Here is an 18683-nt window from a genome sequence, read left to right as displayed (position 1 = left end):
TGTGATGCTTGAATTACCCTAGATGCACAGAACACATGAAACTCAAGAAGGATGACCAAAATGCGAATGCTTCACTCCTTCTTTAAAAGGGGAACAAGAATACCCTTGGCAGGGAATAGGGAGGCAAAGTTTAGAACAGAGGCAGAAGGAACACACATTCAGAGCCTGCTCCACATGTGGCCCATACATATGCAGCCACCAAACTAGATAAGATGGATGAAGCAAAGAAGTGCAGGCCGACAGGAACTGGATGTAGATCTCTCCTGAGAGACACAGCCAGAATACAGCAAATACATAGGCGAATGCCAGCAGCAAACCACTGAACTGAGAACGGGGCCCCCGTTGAAGGAATCAGAGAAAGGACTGGAAGAGCTTGAAGGGGCTCGAGACCCCATATGAACAACAATGCCAACCAACCAGAGCTTCTAGGGACTAAGCCACTATCCAAAGACTATACATGGACTGACCCTGGGCTCCAACCACATAGGTAGCAATGAATATCCTAGTAAGGGCACCAGTGGAAGGGGAAGCCCTTGGTCCTGCCAAGACTGAACCCCAGTGAACATGATTGTTGGGGGGAGTATGGTAATGGGGGGAGGATGAGGAGGGGAAGCCCATATAGAAGGAGAGGGGAAGGGGTTAGGGGGATGTTAGCCCAGAAACCGGAAAGGGGAATAACAACTGAAATGTAAATAAGAAATACTCAAGTTAATAAAGATAAAAAAATTGTGGTACATCTACACAATGGAGTACTACTCAGTTATCAAAAACAATGACTTCATGAAATTCATAGGCAAATGGAATGAACTAGAAAATATCATTCTGAGTGAAGTAACTCAATCACAGAAAAACACACTTGGTATGCACTCATTGATAAGTGGATATTAGCCAAAAAGCTCGAATTACCCAAGATGCAATCCACAGACCACAGGAAACTCAAGAAGAAGGATGACCAAAATGCAGATGCTCCCACTCCTTCTTAAAAGGGGAAAAATATCCATAGGAGGAGATATAGAAGCAAAGTTTAGAGCAGCGACTCAAGGAGTGGTCATTCAGAGTCTGCCCCACATGTGGCCCATATATATATACAGTCACCAAAACCAGATAAGTTTGATGAAGCTAAAAATGCATGCTGACAGGGACCAGATATAGATCTCTCCTGAGAGACACATCTAGATCATGTCCAAAACAGAGGTCAATGCTAGCAGCAAACCACCGAACTGAGAATAGGACCCCATTGGGGGGAATTAGAGGAAGTATTGAAAGAGTTGAAGGAGCTTGCAACCCCATATGAACAACAATGCCAACCAACCAGAGCTTCCAGGGACTAAACCACTACCCAAAGACTATACATGGAGTGACCCAGGGCTCCAACTGCATATGTAGCAGAGGATGGCCTTGTTGGGGCACCAGGGGAAGGTGAAGCCCTTGGTCCTGCCAAGGTTGGACCCCCAGTGCAGGGTAATATGGGGGGGGCAATAAGGCGGATGTATAGGGGGAATACCCATATGGGGGAGGAGGAAGGGAAGGGGTGGGGGCTTATGGACAGGAAACCAGGAAGGAGAGTAACATTTGAAATGTATGTAAAGAAATATATCTAATAAAAAATTAAAAAGAAAAGTCACATGTGACTTTGTACTAATAAATTTGTCTGAAATAAAATAGAAAATCATGATGCTGTTTCAAAAGAAATGACAAAATTAAATGATAAATTGAAAGAAAAGTGAGATTCTAATTTGGATTTGTGTGGCATCTTCCCAGTAAGTCTCAAGAGGTCTCCAATAGAAGGGGGCTATCAAAAGACACTGGTATGTATCAGATGTTCTTCTTATTTGATAAAGAATGCAGCAAATAACTGAGTTCTGCTCTCCCCTGACTCAGACCAGCTCACACTGAATGGTTGTCCTTGACCTTATTAGTTAGTATGGTCTGAGGATGGCTTGATTGCTGGAAACTTTAGGATTCCTCCCATTAAATGGGAAGAATGATGGTGACCAAATCCTAGAGTTTGGTGAAGACTATATAAATAATTTATTTGGACCTTATACCATTGCCTGGCCTAAAATACGTCACCAGTAAATATTAAATGTTGCTAATGTCATTGTAAGTTAACTGTGAGTTTACACAGATTTATATACGTTCTCATATTATCATTCTCTTATCGTTTCTCCATTTTACACATAAATATAGGGTGGAGTTATTCTTGGAGGGATTAATTAATTGGCACAAAGTTCAGAGACACAGAAAACTACTGGGCTAGGTAAAGACAAATGCAAACACATACACAAACACCACCCCCCCCACATACACACACACACAACTTAGGTCCAAATACTCAGAAATTTCCTACTTCTTCTCTAAACTAAGCAAAATAGCTGAGATACACATCTTGGTTCTTGTTAACAGCCCCCTTTTAATTGGAACCAGCCCGATTTCTAAGGGATAAAAACTAAATGAATCAGATCTAGAAATGGGATTTTAGTAATCATATTTAAGCATACATGTATAAATAGGCAGTTATTAGCACTGATCCTAATTACTCCTTACTTTCTACCTCCTACCTCATTGTGGCCATTCTCTGCCCACGGTTAGCCTAGCTGGGGTTGTTTGACCAGCTTTGGCTAAAGTCACTTCAAGAGTGGCCGAGTGCGACTCATTGAGTTCACGACTGCAGAGGCGCAGCTCACAGGATCACCGGAAGGTGCCATCTCTAGACTGATAATGGACCAGAGGCGTGATCCTCTCTCATTGGTTAAAACCCAGTCCCTTGTTTTAAGCTGCTGAGATTCTATGGTCTTTTCGTCATTAACCCAGTATTGAATGAATGGCAAGGATTTTGTAGCTTAGTATAAAAGTGATGAATGGTAACGCTTGCTTTCACAAAGTTCAGCTCTTACCTTCTGTGCCCTTCGTTTGTCCGCTCGTTGGTTTTGGTGGTAGATCCGACTGAAGTTAGACACGATCACAGGCACGGGTAGCGCGATGACCAAGACTCCGCTCAGAGAGCAGATAGACCCGAAAATCTTCCCTGCTATGGTTTTTGGTACCATGTCGCCATACCTGCGTGAGAGGAAAAAGAATTGTCGTTAAGTCACACTTCTTCCTGGTACAATTAGTTCTTCTTTTCTTGTTTGTTTTGCTTTAGGTCAAATGATACCTGGGAAATATCTCCATTTCTACTTCATGACTAAAACATGCACGGTGTCAAACTAATAAGTGGGAAATTCTGACCATAAACTTACAAAAGCTACCTTTCGACCTTGTAGAAAATGATAACATTTAGAAGCCTCTCGGGTTAGAGCATATTTAAAGTCCGATGATGTCATGAAAGCCCTTCAATTTGCCTTTTATAACACATGGCATAGGCTTTCTTTTTTTAAGGTTTATTTAATAGTCAATATTTCTGTGCTGGAATTTACAGTCTAGATAACACACTTTTCCACTTAATTTTCCAGCGGTGGATGGGGGATGAAATTTAAGCAGGAAAAGTAGGGCTTCACATCACATGGTTTTCATCATCCAGCCATTTGAAAAACAAGCTTTGCAGGATTCCCATTAACCTTCACTTGTGACAACTGATGGCCATTTCTCATGATAACCTTACCCAGTCTTCAGCTTGTGTGTGAGCCATTCACTGTTCTCAAAGACACTTTGTCCTTTGCTTTAGTGTTACTCACCCTCTTACCTCACTGGGTGCTACCTTCTTGCCTTTTCTGGCTTCTTCCCCTTTATCTGAATTCTAAAACTTTGTGTAATTTATACCTCAGTTTTAAGTATTCTTACCGACCTTGTCCTCGTGTTATTTCAATTCATCCCACATGTTAAGATTGGTCTGAGGTAGAGGATGCCTTAATTTTTACTCAATAGCCCCACTGGATAACTTTTCCCACACAGGAGACTCCTACCCTCATAGTCTGGTCTTGTTATTTCTAAATCTGGATGAGCCCATGAAGCCTCAAACTAGACAGAACAGAATTCTATTGTTTCTCACTTCCTATGCCAGCTCTCAAGTCAGTTTTCATGGTTTGCCATCTGTAGTTAAGCAGAACTTTCCCATCTGACCCCACTAGATTCTTGTTCCAATACGTATTGAAATACCTGTCCCTATTAGAGTCACATCTTATCTCCCAGTTACTCTTTCTGACTAAGACATTTAGAAGCCCACTTAGGTCTCTTTGTTCTCCTTCTATTTGACCACCAAGCAATGGACAGAGGAACTTATCTACACTTTCCAGCCACCACACAACAATGCTTGGAATAGACCTGTGCTTTAAGCATAGATACCAGCCAGTTGGTACTTTATCTCAGCTTTCCAATGGAGTTGGAAACTAAAGCACATTGAAACACATCCCCTTTGTCTCCAGATTATGGTAACACAATGACTGCCTAGTTCCTGTCCACTTTATCCCAGCTGCTGCCACACTCGTCGCCCCGTGGACACACGGGCCATTTTAGGGCTCTGCTTCTTGTGCAGCCCCAGGTCATTAGCAAGGTGGCAATTAAATATCTTCACTTCAAAAGCTCTTTCCCATCCACCTTGTCCACAGAATTCCTAGTCCATTCTCTAGTTATGTTCCGTAACAACTTCCCCTTTGATAACTTTCATATCCACACATGGTATAATATTTATGTTTTTAGTCTTGTCTGTGGTACTGGGGATTGAACCTAGGACATTTTCTATCTATGTTAGTCAGGTGGTATCTCGCTGTGGAACTGTGTCTCCAGTCTGGTATTTCCTCTTCGCTTTTCATTCTTCATAAAATAATGTTGACAGAATGGGAGCTATTGGACTCTGTGTCTTCCTAGCATGAAGCAGGCCCTTACCGTACATCAGACGAGAGCATACATTTTCTCTTATTAGAGGTCTAAGTGCTTATTCCTGGGAAAGAATACTATATTTTCAGGTATTTATTATCAAATGATCACCCTTATTAACATGGATCTTGTGAGAAGACATTCTGTGTCAATCTGTAGATAGGAATTGCAGAGAAACTGGCCCAGGAAAGGCCAATGACAGTGACAGATGGGATACTGACCCTAGAGCATTTGAGGACCCAGTGGGACTCTGTTCAATGCTTTGATTCTCCAGCCACTCACTCTTAGAGTATGTGGGTGATCAGCAGTCCAGCTAACCCACCGTAACTCAAATTTCCCCAACAGAATGTCCGTACTGCATTAATTATTGCCAACCATGTGATGTGACCACATATGTAGTTGTATAACAGACTGTGGGGGTCATTAAAACGTAAGACTATATATGGTGTTGCATAAGTGGATGGTTCAGTAAAAAAAAAAAAAAATCCGAACATTGCAGTAGAAACACTGATTCGTAATCAAACTGGTACCAAGTTAGAAGCATTTCTAGCAGCATTCGTTCATGTTGCATCAAATTACTTCGCTATCACCTTGGCTCTGCCCATACCCCATGGGCACTTTGCCTAGAACATTGAGCCTCCCACTTTACAATCAGACATATTTAAATTCTGGTTACCAAAGACTTCAGTTTCAACCATGGTTGAAGTTTTATGTGAAGTCCCCGAATTCATTCATCTCCCTTACTTATTCAAGGCTCCGAATGGTACAATATAATTATTTTAGCAAAGAACTCAAGTGATTCTGTATATTTTTATTTTCTATATTTATGTATGCATATAAACTGTATATACATATGCCTGTATCAATCATCTATCTGTCAATCTATTAATTTTACCATTTTTACGTTTTTATAGGCTGGAAAGTGAGGGAAATTTTTATGCACATCGTATTGTAAATAAACTTTTATCTACATCCACTTAATTTCACCATTTGACATTTTTACAAAGCTTAGAGCTCACAAAACGTCAAAAGTTTTTACATAATTTTTGAACAATCCATTAGTAGACTCCTGGCTTTGTTCAAATGTTTTTTTTCCCGCTTATCTGACCTGAAGAATAAATACTAATATTCACACAACAAATGCAAAACAGTGTAATGGGTAATGTCCCCAGAAAAGTCGTGGCTTCCAAATCTATTTTCCAGGGCTACTGAGAGGGGAGACAGGAGTGATGTTTAAGAAAACAATCAGGCACCTGCACATAGAAGGGATTTTCACTCCAGAGGAAGAAAGTGCTGATATTAAAATGACTGCAGTGTTCAATCTCAACCTCACTCCTTTGCTTTTTCTGTGATGGAAAGTCACAAGTTTCCGGGTGTGAGGAATAGAATGGCTGGGGCCCATATAGATATAGTGAAGTTCAAAAGAGTCAAGTCTGCTGATGAATCCAGGGGCTGGGACTACTGTTCATCAACCACTAAACTCCTCAGAAGAAAAACAACCTCATCCAGGCACAAATCAGTTCCTGGAGGCATATTTGAAAGATGTATTGTTTTCTTTAAAAGTTAGGTGAAAGTATGTAATACTTTGGTGGAAGTCTCTCTCTCTCTCTCTCTCTCTCTCTCTCTCTCTCTCTCTCTGTGTGTGTGTGTGTGTGTGTGAGAGAGAGAGAGACAGAGAGAGACAGAGAGAGACAGAGACAGAGACAGAGAGACAGAGACAGAGACAGAGAGAGACAAAGAGAGATTTTGATTTTGTATTTGAGAGTTTCTTTTCTTTTTCTCTTTTGGCTTGAGTACTAATCCAAGAGGTATAAGAAACAATTTCTTCTGACCCGGAAACTGGATTACTTATTAACTAATATTTCTATCCCTTAGGGTCTCAGGGGCTATGTTATTCATGGATTTTCCGCCATCAGCTTGCAATCTAGAAGGATCACAGTTTGATGGATAGTTTTTATAGTAGCTGCTATGTTTGCAAACAGCAAATGACTTTTTAAAGTGTTGCCGTATAACACCTGCTTGGGGGACAGAACTTGTTTGCCAGAGGGGCCCTGGTATTAATTTCACAGTGGTAAGGTTGCTCTTTGACATTTTGAAATCAATGTTTTGCCTAAAAGCAGCAATGACTTTGTTCTTGCCTATTTTGCCCAAAGAGTCAATCATCCTTTCTTACATAGTTTGAGAACTTCATATACATCATTTCAAGAATTGTGTGGTATCTTTTGTTTCAGCCGAACTATGAGCTATTATTCTTTAGAAAGTATATTTTAGAATCTTTTTCTTGTTGTTTAGAAAACTAACACATTCAGCCTGTATTGCATGAAGGGGGAAACTAGAAGATTCTTTTCCGTAACTAGAGGTCTTTAGTGAAAGAAAACAGACTCTCAGAAAATCCATGAATAAAGTTCAGTGGCAGAGTGTAGAACCGCTATAGTGAACTGTTTGGAATACAGTTCTGCTTTTTCAGTTCATTTTCCCCTTTCCCTAGACCTTCTTGTTTGCTTTGAGGAGAATAAAATTCTCCCTCATGCTGGACAAACACTCTGTAACCGAGTCTGTGAGAGTTGAAAACAAAACGAAATGGAAACGTTTAAACTGAAGATTCTCTTTCATAGCCTGAGGTCTTCTGGCTAAGTTACTATTATGGTTCAATAATATTTAAAACATTATTGTAACAGTTAAGGGAATCTCAATGTCATACATTATTGATACAGAGTCTGTATTCAATTGAACAAAAAGAAAGGCTGCCAAACCATCTGTGATTTTACAACTGCATTAATACTAACTGCCCACTAGGGGGCAGAAAAGCCTAAACGAAAGTTTGGAACCAAACCAGGTCTTTTCTGGTCTTCTCAAGCTGAGATGTGGAGAAGTATTTCCAGTAAATTGCCTGCACAGATCCCTTATCTTTGCCTACATATGCTCAACATTTAGGATATATTTGGGCATCTTATTACTCTGGAAATAGTTGAACAGCACACACACACACACACACACACACACACACACACACACACACACACAAATCCCACCATTTTCACAGATTACCCAATTTCAAGGAGCTGCCAAAAGGATGTGAACTAATTCTGACAATATTTTGCTTCTTCTAAAACGATAAGTCATCTTCTACGGTGACAGTGTGAGCTATCACTAAAGCCCAGTTTTAAACAAGAAGCTCTTTACTAGGACTCTGGAGTGCAAATGAGGGACTTTTAAGGACAGTGTGTGTATAGAAATGGAGAAGGAAAGACACAAGAGTTATGATGCAGCCCACGGGTTGAACATTCTCACCAAGAAAGTGTATTCTAATCAGGCTTACTGCCTGGGTTTCATTGGCCTCTGGCTTTTTAACAAATTCTATTGTCTCCTATTTTTCTACTTGAATTCCACATTTCGTATCACAAAAGGAAGGGTTTTTAAAGTTTATAAATGGAACAGACGATTGCAACGTCATTAATAAAATATTTATTGCCTGAATGAATGCCAACAGTAAAAAAGACATTAGTTTGAAGAACGTTTTATTTATTTTCAAGTAGCTTTTCATTATTTTTTGATGTTATGACGGTAAATGTATCATTGATTATTGTGGGTCATACATTCATACATTCCCAGCTGTGGGACAATATAAGATATTTCCTTCTGCTTAGCCACCTCCTTTCTGTTTCAGGAGTACTCTTTACCCTCATCATCCCACTCTTTGGCAGACAACCTTAGTTTCTGTCACCAGAAAGAAAGAGGTCATGTTCTTTACTGTGATTCTAATTCCAACAAGGTTTCACAACTGGAGCCCTGGTTCTCCCTCAGCTGTTCACCCACATATCTGATATATTACAATCGGAACAGAACCTTTTTGTTACTTGAACATAATATTACTCCCATCACTAGAACACTGGGCGTGTCTAACCTTTTGATGCTATATACAGCTTTATTATACGTAAACTTCGTGTTCAAGAACTATGTGATTTAGTTATATAAAAACACCTCAAGGTTTTGAGTGAGCTTATAATTTTATGTTGATCTGAACTCATAGCTGTCCTGGGGCAAATGGAGATGCTGGGCTACAGGTTAGACCTTCCTATACAAATATAACTCTGCAATTATGTTCTTTTTAGAACAAGTTTCTTTGCATTCTTACTGCACAGATCTTTTGGAAAAACTACAATTCAAATGGACAGAGGCCAAATGTCAGTTCTGATTTGAAGAAGATCTTAACCATTTATCTGGGGGTCCAGTAAGACTGCCTGTTCTTTCTTTTTTATACCTTGCAACTAATGAAATATAATTCATTTAGAGGCTTGTGTATTTTTTGCTAAACCATGAGGTCGAACAGGTCAAGGATCACGCCGTCAGAATCAAGTCAACTTTAGCACAGACCTTGTCCATCGTTGAGCAAATAGTTAGAGCGCAATAAATGTTTATTGCTCAAATAAATCTGTCAAGGTGATGTCTGATGGCAAATAAGAAACATGGAGACACCAAGGAGAGATACTTGTCTCCTGCTCGCTCTTTCTCTCTCATGCCCAGGACCAGACCAGCTCATTAATTTTTCTGTTTCTCTCTGGCACCGTATGAAATGCCCACCTAACGTGGCTCAATATTATCAAGGCATCTTGTTTCTTACACCCAGAGGAAGTGCTTGAAATCTAGTGACTTTAAACAAGATGAAGGTGTAGTAATCCGATATCTCCCCACTTCCTGTACACCTTTTACTGCCGTTCTTATTGTCGTGAGACCATGGCCAGCATTTTGAAGTGGCTTCAAGTTATTTGGTCAATTTTGTGAGCTCAAATGCCCAGACATTGTCTGTTATCATAACCTCACACACCGTCCTGGGAAGGGGCTAATCTTAGACTGATCTAAGTCTGGGAGCACTAGCCATCTTCTGGAGAGAGCGTGGTACAGTGTTTACTTTGCCAAGCTGGGTCCACTCTCACTCTGGTTTTACCTGGGGAGTGCATTAGAGGAGAAGAGCTTGTCTTTCAACCAAATAGAATTATCCCAGCAAGCAGATCAAGGTTCCCGCAAATACGGCCATTTGGCTTTGGACTGACGGCAAACGGCTTCCAGAGGAGGCTCATTTGTGTGCTTCTATTCCAGGAAGTTCCGTGTGCAGTTCTGATGGACTGCTCTCACACAGCGACTTGCAGGTACCGGCCGCTGTTGCTTCAGTCTTCTTTCCTCTACTGGATACCACCCAGCCTCTGCCCAGGGTTCCATCCTCTCATCCTTCCCTGAATGCTTTTCCTCGAGGTGCAAATGCTGATGGCTTTTTACAGTGATGCTTCATCACTGTTGACACCATGGAGGCAGTTGATTGGGAACAGTCCTTCCAGAGGCCCCTCAGACCCTCCGGATTGGATGGAGGAGGAAGTGGCCCTGAGATGGAGGCCTTTCTCACATTTCAGATGTCAGTCAGCCAAATTAAAAGCCAGCTGTGGAGCTGTTCGTTGGAAATATTTTCTTTCCTTTCTCTCTCTCTCTCTCTCTCTCTCTCTCTCTCTCTCTCTCTCTCTCTCTCTCTCCCTCCCTCCCTCCCTCCCTCCCTCCCTCTCTCTCTTTCTCTCTCTCTCTCTTTCTTTCTTTCTTTCTTTCTTTCTTTCTTTCTTTCTTTCTTTCTTTCTTTCTTTCTTTCTTTCTTTCTTTCCCTTACTTGACTTTGAATAGTCTGAAACCTATTAGCTACTAGAGGCCTCATGACACCTTCAAGTTGTGATTAAGTGTTTACCTATTTTATTTTCAACTGTGCTTTTCAAATTACTTATGGCTTATCCCGTAATGACCAAATGCATCTCTAATTTCTAATTAATCCCAGAAACTCCTGATAACTTTGCATATTGTCTGCTCTGTAAGTCTTACAGAACTGCCTGAGAGATGAGGAGGGGCAGAGACTTAACTGACTTTTGGCCACTGCAGTATCTGAGATGATAGTACAACTCTAAGACGTGTTCCTTGTGACAGCTCTGACAATACAACCCTAGGCTGTCACCTCCTCATCCACATCTTCTGTCCTGAGCTCCTTCTCTGAAGTGCAGATCTCCATCCACCATGGAGACCATTCTTACAAGTTATGCATCGAAGCTGAAGACCTGCCCTGTCCTCCTTATGCCCAAAGAGATATATGAAACTCTTGGTCTAGTTCCTGACTGGAAACATCCTTCCTGGTAAAAACGCATTTATTCTTTGTGTATGTGGAAGTCCAGGGGCAACTTGTGTGAGTTCACTCTCTCATTTAATCATGGTGATACTGGGGTATTGAATTTAAGTTGTAAAGCTTAGGACAACTACTTTTTACCCTTTGGGTCCTCTTGCTGGCACCTCAAAAAATTAAAGATAAATAATAATAATAATGTTTCACATACATAGTTTTCATTGTTGAAATACTAAAGAAGTAGAGACCATGTGCATGCGCTTGGGTGTGTGCCTGTGTGAGTGCATGTATGTGTGTGTGTGTTCATGCATGTGTGTGTATGCATGCATGTGTGTGCATGCATGTGTGTATGTGTGTGTGTGTGTGTGTGTGTGTGTGTGTGTGTGTGTATGTTTCCAAGTTTGTGAATGCACATTACATGTCTGAAAGCTGGAAACTGACATTCATGTCTTCTTTGATCCTTTTCCTTATATTTTGAAGCATTTTTGTCATTTGAACCCAAAGCTCACTAACTCAGTATAGCTAGCTAGCATGTGTAAGGGAGCCCCTGCTTCTATCTCTTCTCATGCGAGATATCCATATAGATTCTAGGGGTTCCAACTCTGGTCCTCATGCTTGCCTGGCAAGTGCTTTCCCAATGGGCCATTTCCCTAGACCCAAACTGTGATGTAGGTTCCCAAAGATAAGCTATATTTACAGTAAAATTCTACTGTTCAATTTGACTTGGGAAGTCTCTCTATCCTTAAAGAAACTTTATTTTTGATGAGAAACTAAAGGCTCATGTTTACATGAGAGTAAAGACTTTTTTGATCAGTGTGAAGCAGTTATCTCCTAAGATTAAATGAAGATATTATATACATTCAAGGTGTAGATTGCTTTGTCTCTTCTGAAGAGATTAAAGAATTGATTGAGCATTCTATTAACTATGAAAGATAGACACGAGGAGGGTATGAAATAACTTCAAGCCTCTACTTGTGTAATTCGACTGTGTCAAAATATCTGTGAAAAGGCTCTAATAGCTGCCTTCTGATTGCATCTGGTTTAGAAAATTACCAACAAAACTCCAAACTAAAATCAAACAGCAAAGGGTCCAAGCTTAAATATAACTAACTAAAAAATATGTATAAAATAACGCTTGCCTCAAGATCTATTTAAAGAAGAAAAAGGAACCATACTGCATGAAAATAAAACTGGAAATCAAACTTTAAAAAATTCTAGAGAAAATACTGTATTATAAGCACAATCAATGGACAGATTCCCATACCCTCTTCTATGTTCATATCTCCATGTAGTTTTCTAGACGTGAGATTCCTATACACACACTACCTTAAAAAATACAGTATGTGTTCAACTTCTAAGCAAAAAACCTCTCAAGTGTTTACCAGTGACCGGGTTTTATGATGGAATTTTCATCACATGGCTATAAAATTGAGCAGATTGGCACATCAGCAATTATCAGCATCAAAAGGCCACCGTGAATAAGGGTTGGGGAGAGCGATGAGAGGCTTGGGGCTAAAGGTCTTTTAATGGGATCAAGGCATGGCAAGAACTAGAACCATAGAGGTCCCTGGAGTGCTACCTTTCAAGATGCAAAGTAGGAGCAGAGAAACCAGCTTTGTCCCACAGCCTTCCACAACCCCTATTCCATGCCTTTCCCAGCTAGAACAGCAGATGATAGCCAGCCTAGGCAAGTGCAGTCTTCTAGCATCTACATCGCTGATGTAAGGACCAGGAAGCCAGAGCTCAGGGTGTTTTCTCCTAGTCTGTCCCAACAAGCAGAGCTCACATGTCTGCTCAATTAGGGAGCCAAGAGTTTGGACCCAGATCCAAAGGCATTGGGTATTTTGTGTGTGTGTGTGTGTGTGTGTGTGTGTGTGTGTGTGTGTGTGTGTGTGTGTGTTTGTTTGTTATAATTTTAGTGTATTATGGACTATTTACTTCTTTAATTTTAAAAAAATGCTTGAGAGTGTACAAGTAACTCTTAGCTTTTGGCCCACACAAACACAAGTGGAGGCAGGGCTGGCCTGAGTAGCTTGCTAGTTTCTGCTATAGACATTAAGGGAACGTCATATTTATTTTATTTTAAAAATATTTTTTGATAATTACACACAATGTCTTTTGATCATATCTGTATACATCCCAACTCTTATCTTTTAACTCCTCCAAGCTCTGCCCCAGTTCCCTATATAACCCCAACTTCACGTCCCTTTTAATTCAGTAAACCATCAACCTCAGTCTGTGCGATTTCCTTTTGGGTGTGAAGCCATCCACCGGGGTGTGGTCAACCAACCAGAAGCCACACCCTTAAAGAAAACTGACTGCCCCCCATCCCACTCCTAAGCCACCAACTGTTCATTGTTCGTTAGAGAGAATGGGGGTTCATGATCCCCTTTCACAGCCTGTGCTAGGTAGCTGACTGGCTTGTGGTTACCTCAGGGAGGTAACCACAGCTGCTATGAGTTACAAGCACAGGGGTGGTTCTCCCACCACTTCCTTTAAACCAGAGGTTTTCAACCTGTGGGTCTCGAACGCTCTAGGGCCCGTATTAGGTAGCCTGCATATCAGATATTTAACATCCTGATGCATAACAGTATAGAAGTCACAGATATGGAGTTTCAATTAGGTAATTTTATGGTTGGGGGTCACCACAACATGAGGAACGAAGGTTGAAGGTTGAGCAGCACTGATTTACGTGAAGAATAGCTGTCAGAATTTGAGCGACAGCAGTGAGACAGAACTTCATTGGCAACAGCACCACATCACTGGCTTCTCACCCCGCGTTATTGAGCAAAAGGCTGAACTTTTTTTTTTTTTTTTTTTTTTTTTTTAGGGCAGGCTCCAGGTTTCCACCCCGAGTGTGAGAACAAGGAATCAAAATATCCGCTTTGGTAGAATGCAAGCAAGGAAAAAAAAAAAAAAACAACAACACCCAGATGGGAAGCAATATTATAAAGATGTAAATTGGATCCGATGATTGTAAAAATGTTCTACTTGTGTGAAATGGGCACAATGTGTAATGAAAGCTGGTCTCGGGGGCTTCCAAGCTTCATGGTGACTCAGTGTTGGCAAGGGGCTCTTAATTAGAACAAATTGTTTCAGAACAGAACCACCAAGGATTCCATCAGTAATACATTAGAGGCCTATTTCAGAGGCAGGTGAATGCCTGTGAACCCAGTCGCCTTTGAAACGGAGCACAGCTCCACAATGAGCTCATTTTGCATCTCTCAGATGTAGAAGCCTTTTGTTCTTGTTGTTACGTTCGTTGTTAGTTTTTATTATAGCAATGAAAGGATATAGCTAAACACGCCAGAGACTGGCTGTTACTTATAAATTTAAGTTTAAAAATTATGCTTAAAGGAGACTATAAGATTGCCAATGAGGGTGATGGCCATAAAGTGAGAACATAGGATGTAATGTGTGCATTAAATTCAGAACAAGAAGGAACGCAGCAATTCCATTATGGGTGTCATTAGTGTGAATAGCTAGAATATTCTCGAAGTCTGTTTGACAAGTAGATGCTTCTTCCAATATTATGGGGGCTTATGAAAGTACCTGTAAGTTGTAGGGTGACACCTAGGAGGTTGTCAATACACCACAAACTCAGGAAGAACGCTACGTGACCAATGATGGCTGTGTTTCATTATGAGAAGATGCTCAGGTCTGAAACAACAGTGCATCCCTTCCCACTATTGTAAGTGGCTTTAGAAATACAATTGCATACAGAGAAGAACATAACCTAATGAACTATCACACACAGGAAGAAAAATATATCAACTGATAGACGCTAAAACCAAACACACTTCTTAAATATAATTTTCTCCCCTCTCCTTTTCCTTTCTCTATCACTTCTCTAATAATATGTCTGGTTCTTAAAATCAGCTGAATATTTTGATCCTGATAATAGATTGAGCGCTTGACTCTTCTGTTTACCCCTAAAGCTCTCCCACTCCAAAACAGGAGTTAGAACAAGAAACAAATAATTGAACTACCATTATCTCAGGCCTCTAAATATCAGTATCTGTCGTTTCTTAACTTCTACCTTCAGGACGCCCAAGGCTATTCCTTGCCAGCCTTGCTCTATCCCATCTCACTTCTACAGGGAACAATTGTTAATTAAACCATTTACACCTCTGATATTTACCCTGAAGGCTGATGCTCCATGGCTGGCTTTTTTCCCAGGCTTCACCACATCATTTTTCCTCTCCTCAATTGGTTCTCAATTATTGTTTTTTAAGAGACGTGTCCTGGTGTGATGTCTATTTCTACCATAAACACTATTTTAGAAAGCAAGTAGAGGAATGAAGGGTTTATTTGATCATATACTTCTATGTCACACTCCGAACCTAAGGAAGTCAGGGTGGGACCTCAAGGCAGGAATCAGAGGCAGGAACTGAAGTAGAAGCCATGGAAAGAAAGCTGCCTACTGGTTCACTCTGTAGCTTTTTCAATTAGGCGTTAGACCCAAAATCAATTACCCAGAAGTGGCATTGTCCAAAGTAATAATGCCCCCCCCCATATCAATCATTTCTCAAGAAGACACACATACAGGCCAACCTGATGGAGGGAATTTCTCAATTGAGGCCCTAACTTTCCAGATGATGCTAGTTTGTGTTGACAAAACAAAACAACAAAGAACATAAACCAAACCAAGAAAACAAAATAACATCCTCCCCCCCCCAGGCCGAATACTAACTAGCACAAATGCAAACACCAGCATTTAATCCTCCCTGGCAAATTCATTTAGAACACTCCAAAGAGGGCAGGATGGCACACTGGTCAGTCTTCACAGGACAATTTCTCTCACAAGTATTCAACTTTATTGTTGCAGCATAAAACCCTATAGGATTTCCTGGTTGTCAACTTGATACACCTATAATGAACTATAATCCAGAAATGGAGGACACACCTGTCATCCAGATCTTGAGGCTGATCTGGATCTTGACATGGAAATCTTGAGGCATAGCGGCCATGAAAAGCATAGGTCCAGGCAAGGTAGTACACGCTTTTAATCCTTGACAACTGAGGTGAACCAACCTCTAAGTTCAAGGTCAGCCTGGGGCAAAGCGAGTTCCAGTTCCAGGCGTGGTGGTACTCACCTTTAATCTGGGCCTAGGAGGACTTGACCTCTCTCACTAAAACATTACCTCAGCTCTGTTAAATGTAGCTTTTCAAAGCCTTTCTGCTTCTTGAAATGCACACCCAGGGAAAGAAGAAAGGCTATCTATCCAGTGCACCTGTTCCTTCCCTTCTTCTCTTTCTTCTTCCCCTACCATCACCAGACTCCTCTGCCTTCAAGTTACAGGAGATGCCGCCGCCATGGGCTCTCTACTTTGTAGTTTGCTATTGGTGCAGGAGGTGGGCCCAAGTGGTACTGTCCCCCTAACTCTGTGGTAAGTAGCAGGAAGGCACATTCACAACAAGCTCGGTGTTCTTAATGTCCCCTAGTAGATGACTAAGAAACATGAGGAACGATTAAGGAAACGCAGTCACTGACAAACAGAAGTCCCTAGGAGTTGCTCGGTCTTGGGAAATGCCATGAAGAGTTACCAAGACTTGAACTGAAATTAGACAAATAGAATTGAGGATTTTAGGCAGTAACTAGGAGGGCGCTGTTGTGGAGAGGCTTCCCGGTAACTTCTAGCTCCTAGCAACAGCAGGGTCGCAGGAGGAAGTAGACGAGGAAGCCAAGTGATGCTTCTGGGATACCTCCCTTTCAGCGACAGGTCTCAAACACCTTCTTACATTACGGAAAGTCCGCGGTTAGAGACTCCTTCTTCCCAGGAACACTTGTCTTCGATAAAATCCCATTATTCCCCAGAGTGGCAGCACACGAAGCTCTGAACTCACAAGTGCATCTCCTGGGGGAATGCAGGCAGTTAAGAAAAGACGATGGAGAAATCAGTTGAATATAAAGGTAGGAAGGGGGGCTAGAGAGGAAGGTAGGGCACAGAAACCCAGATTTTTGCCTCTTAAAAGTTTCAGCCAGGATTGGTTGTGCCCAGAGAAATCTTTTTGTCCCCCTTCCGTGGGCTGACTTTTAAAAAGGCATTTGTTTGTCTAGCAAGAGCGAAGGGAGCCAGCCATTGTGCCTTGGAGACCCTGTATTGATCCTCACTGAGGAACTTCTAAATAGAACTTGACTACAACACAATACAGGATTAATTCTCCTTCCGCATCAGCCCACACTGGGCATGTCAATAGGCATTGATGGAGCGTCTCTCTGTGTGGGGACAGGGGACCTCATGAACAAATTAGTGTGATGAAGTCAAAAGAAAGACATTTTCAGGTTTGCTTTTTTTTTTTTTTGATTCTATGAAATGGAACCCGAGAAAAGCAGTGTTATCTGACTTCCTGACGTTGTTCATAACTACTTATGATTAATATGGCAAATAAATAATTACTTTATGTTTTAAAGGTAAGAAGATGTGAACACAGTTTTCCTTCCTCTTTTAAAAATATTTTTTATTAAAATGTCCCACAGATCGTAGGAGGCTTGGAATGAGCGTGTAGCATGACAAACCATTGGTAGCCCGAACCTGAGATCCCCCTGGATGGAACTGTGTTTAGGCTTGTTGGTAAGGCTGGGAGAATTTATGAAGAGTTTCTTACTTTGTCCTTTATCGTAGTGGTTATCAGTGAATTTAAAAAAAAAGACACGAAATGAATGTTTTCTTAATTTGATTGATTAGAGATGGATATAAATCTGAACTCCTTCCTTTCTAATTAGTGATATGGGTCAAAAAAGCGTTTGGAAGGTGTTCAAGAGAATGGAGGCTACACCTAGACCATTACATGCTGGCCTTCCACGTGAAATCGGAGGAACAGTCTGCGACTTGACATATAGCCGTGGTCGGATCTGGACTTGTGCTGGCGCCAGTGTAAGAGGTATGGTACGATGCTTCTCATGATAGTTACAACATGCTCTTTCAGATTCCCTTTCAATTTTCAATTTAAAACAAACCCTGAACAGAAGTAACCTTGCCGGCCGTAATTCATTTACAAAGTCCATTTTCTAATAAAAATGGGCATGTGGTATAATATGAAAATGAAGGGAGAGAATCGTCTCAACCCTGAAGGACAGCAATGGCTGCTTCACTTGCACTCCTTATTCCAGTCTTCTATTTCATTATTCCACTGTTCTGCCAGATACAGTCTGCAATAATTCTGGATTAATAAAAATCTGCAGGAAAAATAAAAACAGAGGCATGGTGCCTGGGCATTGCTGAATTCTCAAGGCGCAAGTTCTCCACAATGCTGGAAACGAGTTGTCTCTGTGCTGTTTCTAAGCTTGTGTCGTTTGAACTGTAGTGGTCAAATTGTAGGCATGAAGTGCAATGTGTTGTGTAATCCAGTTTTGTTTTACTCACATAATCAGATAAAAACAGTAATTTATTTTCTTTGTCAAAACTCCCTTATCATCTAAAGGAAGCTTTATCTAATCAACTTTAGCTGGTAAATTAAAATCTCTACGATTAGTGCCCTTCCAAGAGAAGCACGCAGGAAAGAAAGTGCTGTTTAGGAAGAAAATAAGTTGTAGTTTTTAAGGGAGACTGAAGGATCCAGAATTATTTGGTGAGGGTTTCACTTCCTTGTATTAGTTGTGTGTTCGTTATTATTAGAGATGGGATAATAACTAAATGTTATAGAGGATAGACCCAACCACTATGAGCCAAAGTTTCTTTTACTCATTATGTTTCAAACACATTGTTTCAAAGAGGAA

The 18683-nt window shown here is 40.9% G+C and overlaps 1 protein-coding gene and 1 pseudogene across 1 annotated transcript in view; one reads left to right on the top strand and one right to left on the bottom strand.

Annotated features, from left to right (window-relative positions):
* The window catches only part of Kcnd2 (potassium voltage-gated channel subfamily D member 2), a 501946-nt gene that overhangs the window by 14985 nt on the left and 468278 nt on the right, over positions 1–18683 (bottom strand). Inside the window, exon 2 of the mRNA NM_031730.2 lies at positions 2898–3060. Coding sequence (NP_113918.2) covers positions 2898–3060 — 163 coding nt within the window. The remainder of the gene's footprint in view (positions 1–2897; positions 3061–18683) is intronic.
* LOC134486690 (tubulin beta chain-like) overlaps positions 16280–18683 on the top strand; it is a 61136-nt pseudogene continuing 58732 nt past the window's right edge.

This window comes from Rattus norvegicus, chromosome 4 (assembly GCF_036323735.1).
Source record: "Rattus norvegicus strain BN/NHsdMcwi chromosome 4, GRCr8, whole genome shotgun sequence".
NCBI classification, from domain to species: Eukaryota; Metazoa; Chordata; class Mammalia; order Rodentia; family Muridae; genus Rattus; species Rattus norvegicus.
The sequence above is the reverse complement of the archived record's forward strand: the minus strand, read 5'-3'. Positions and strand labels throughout refer to the sequence as shown.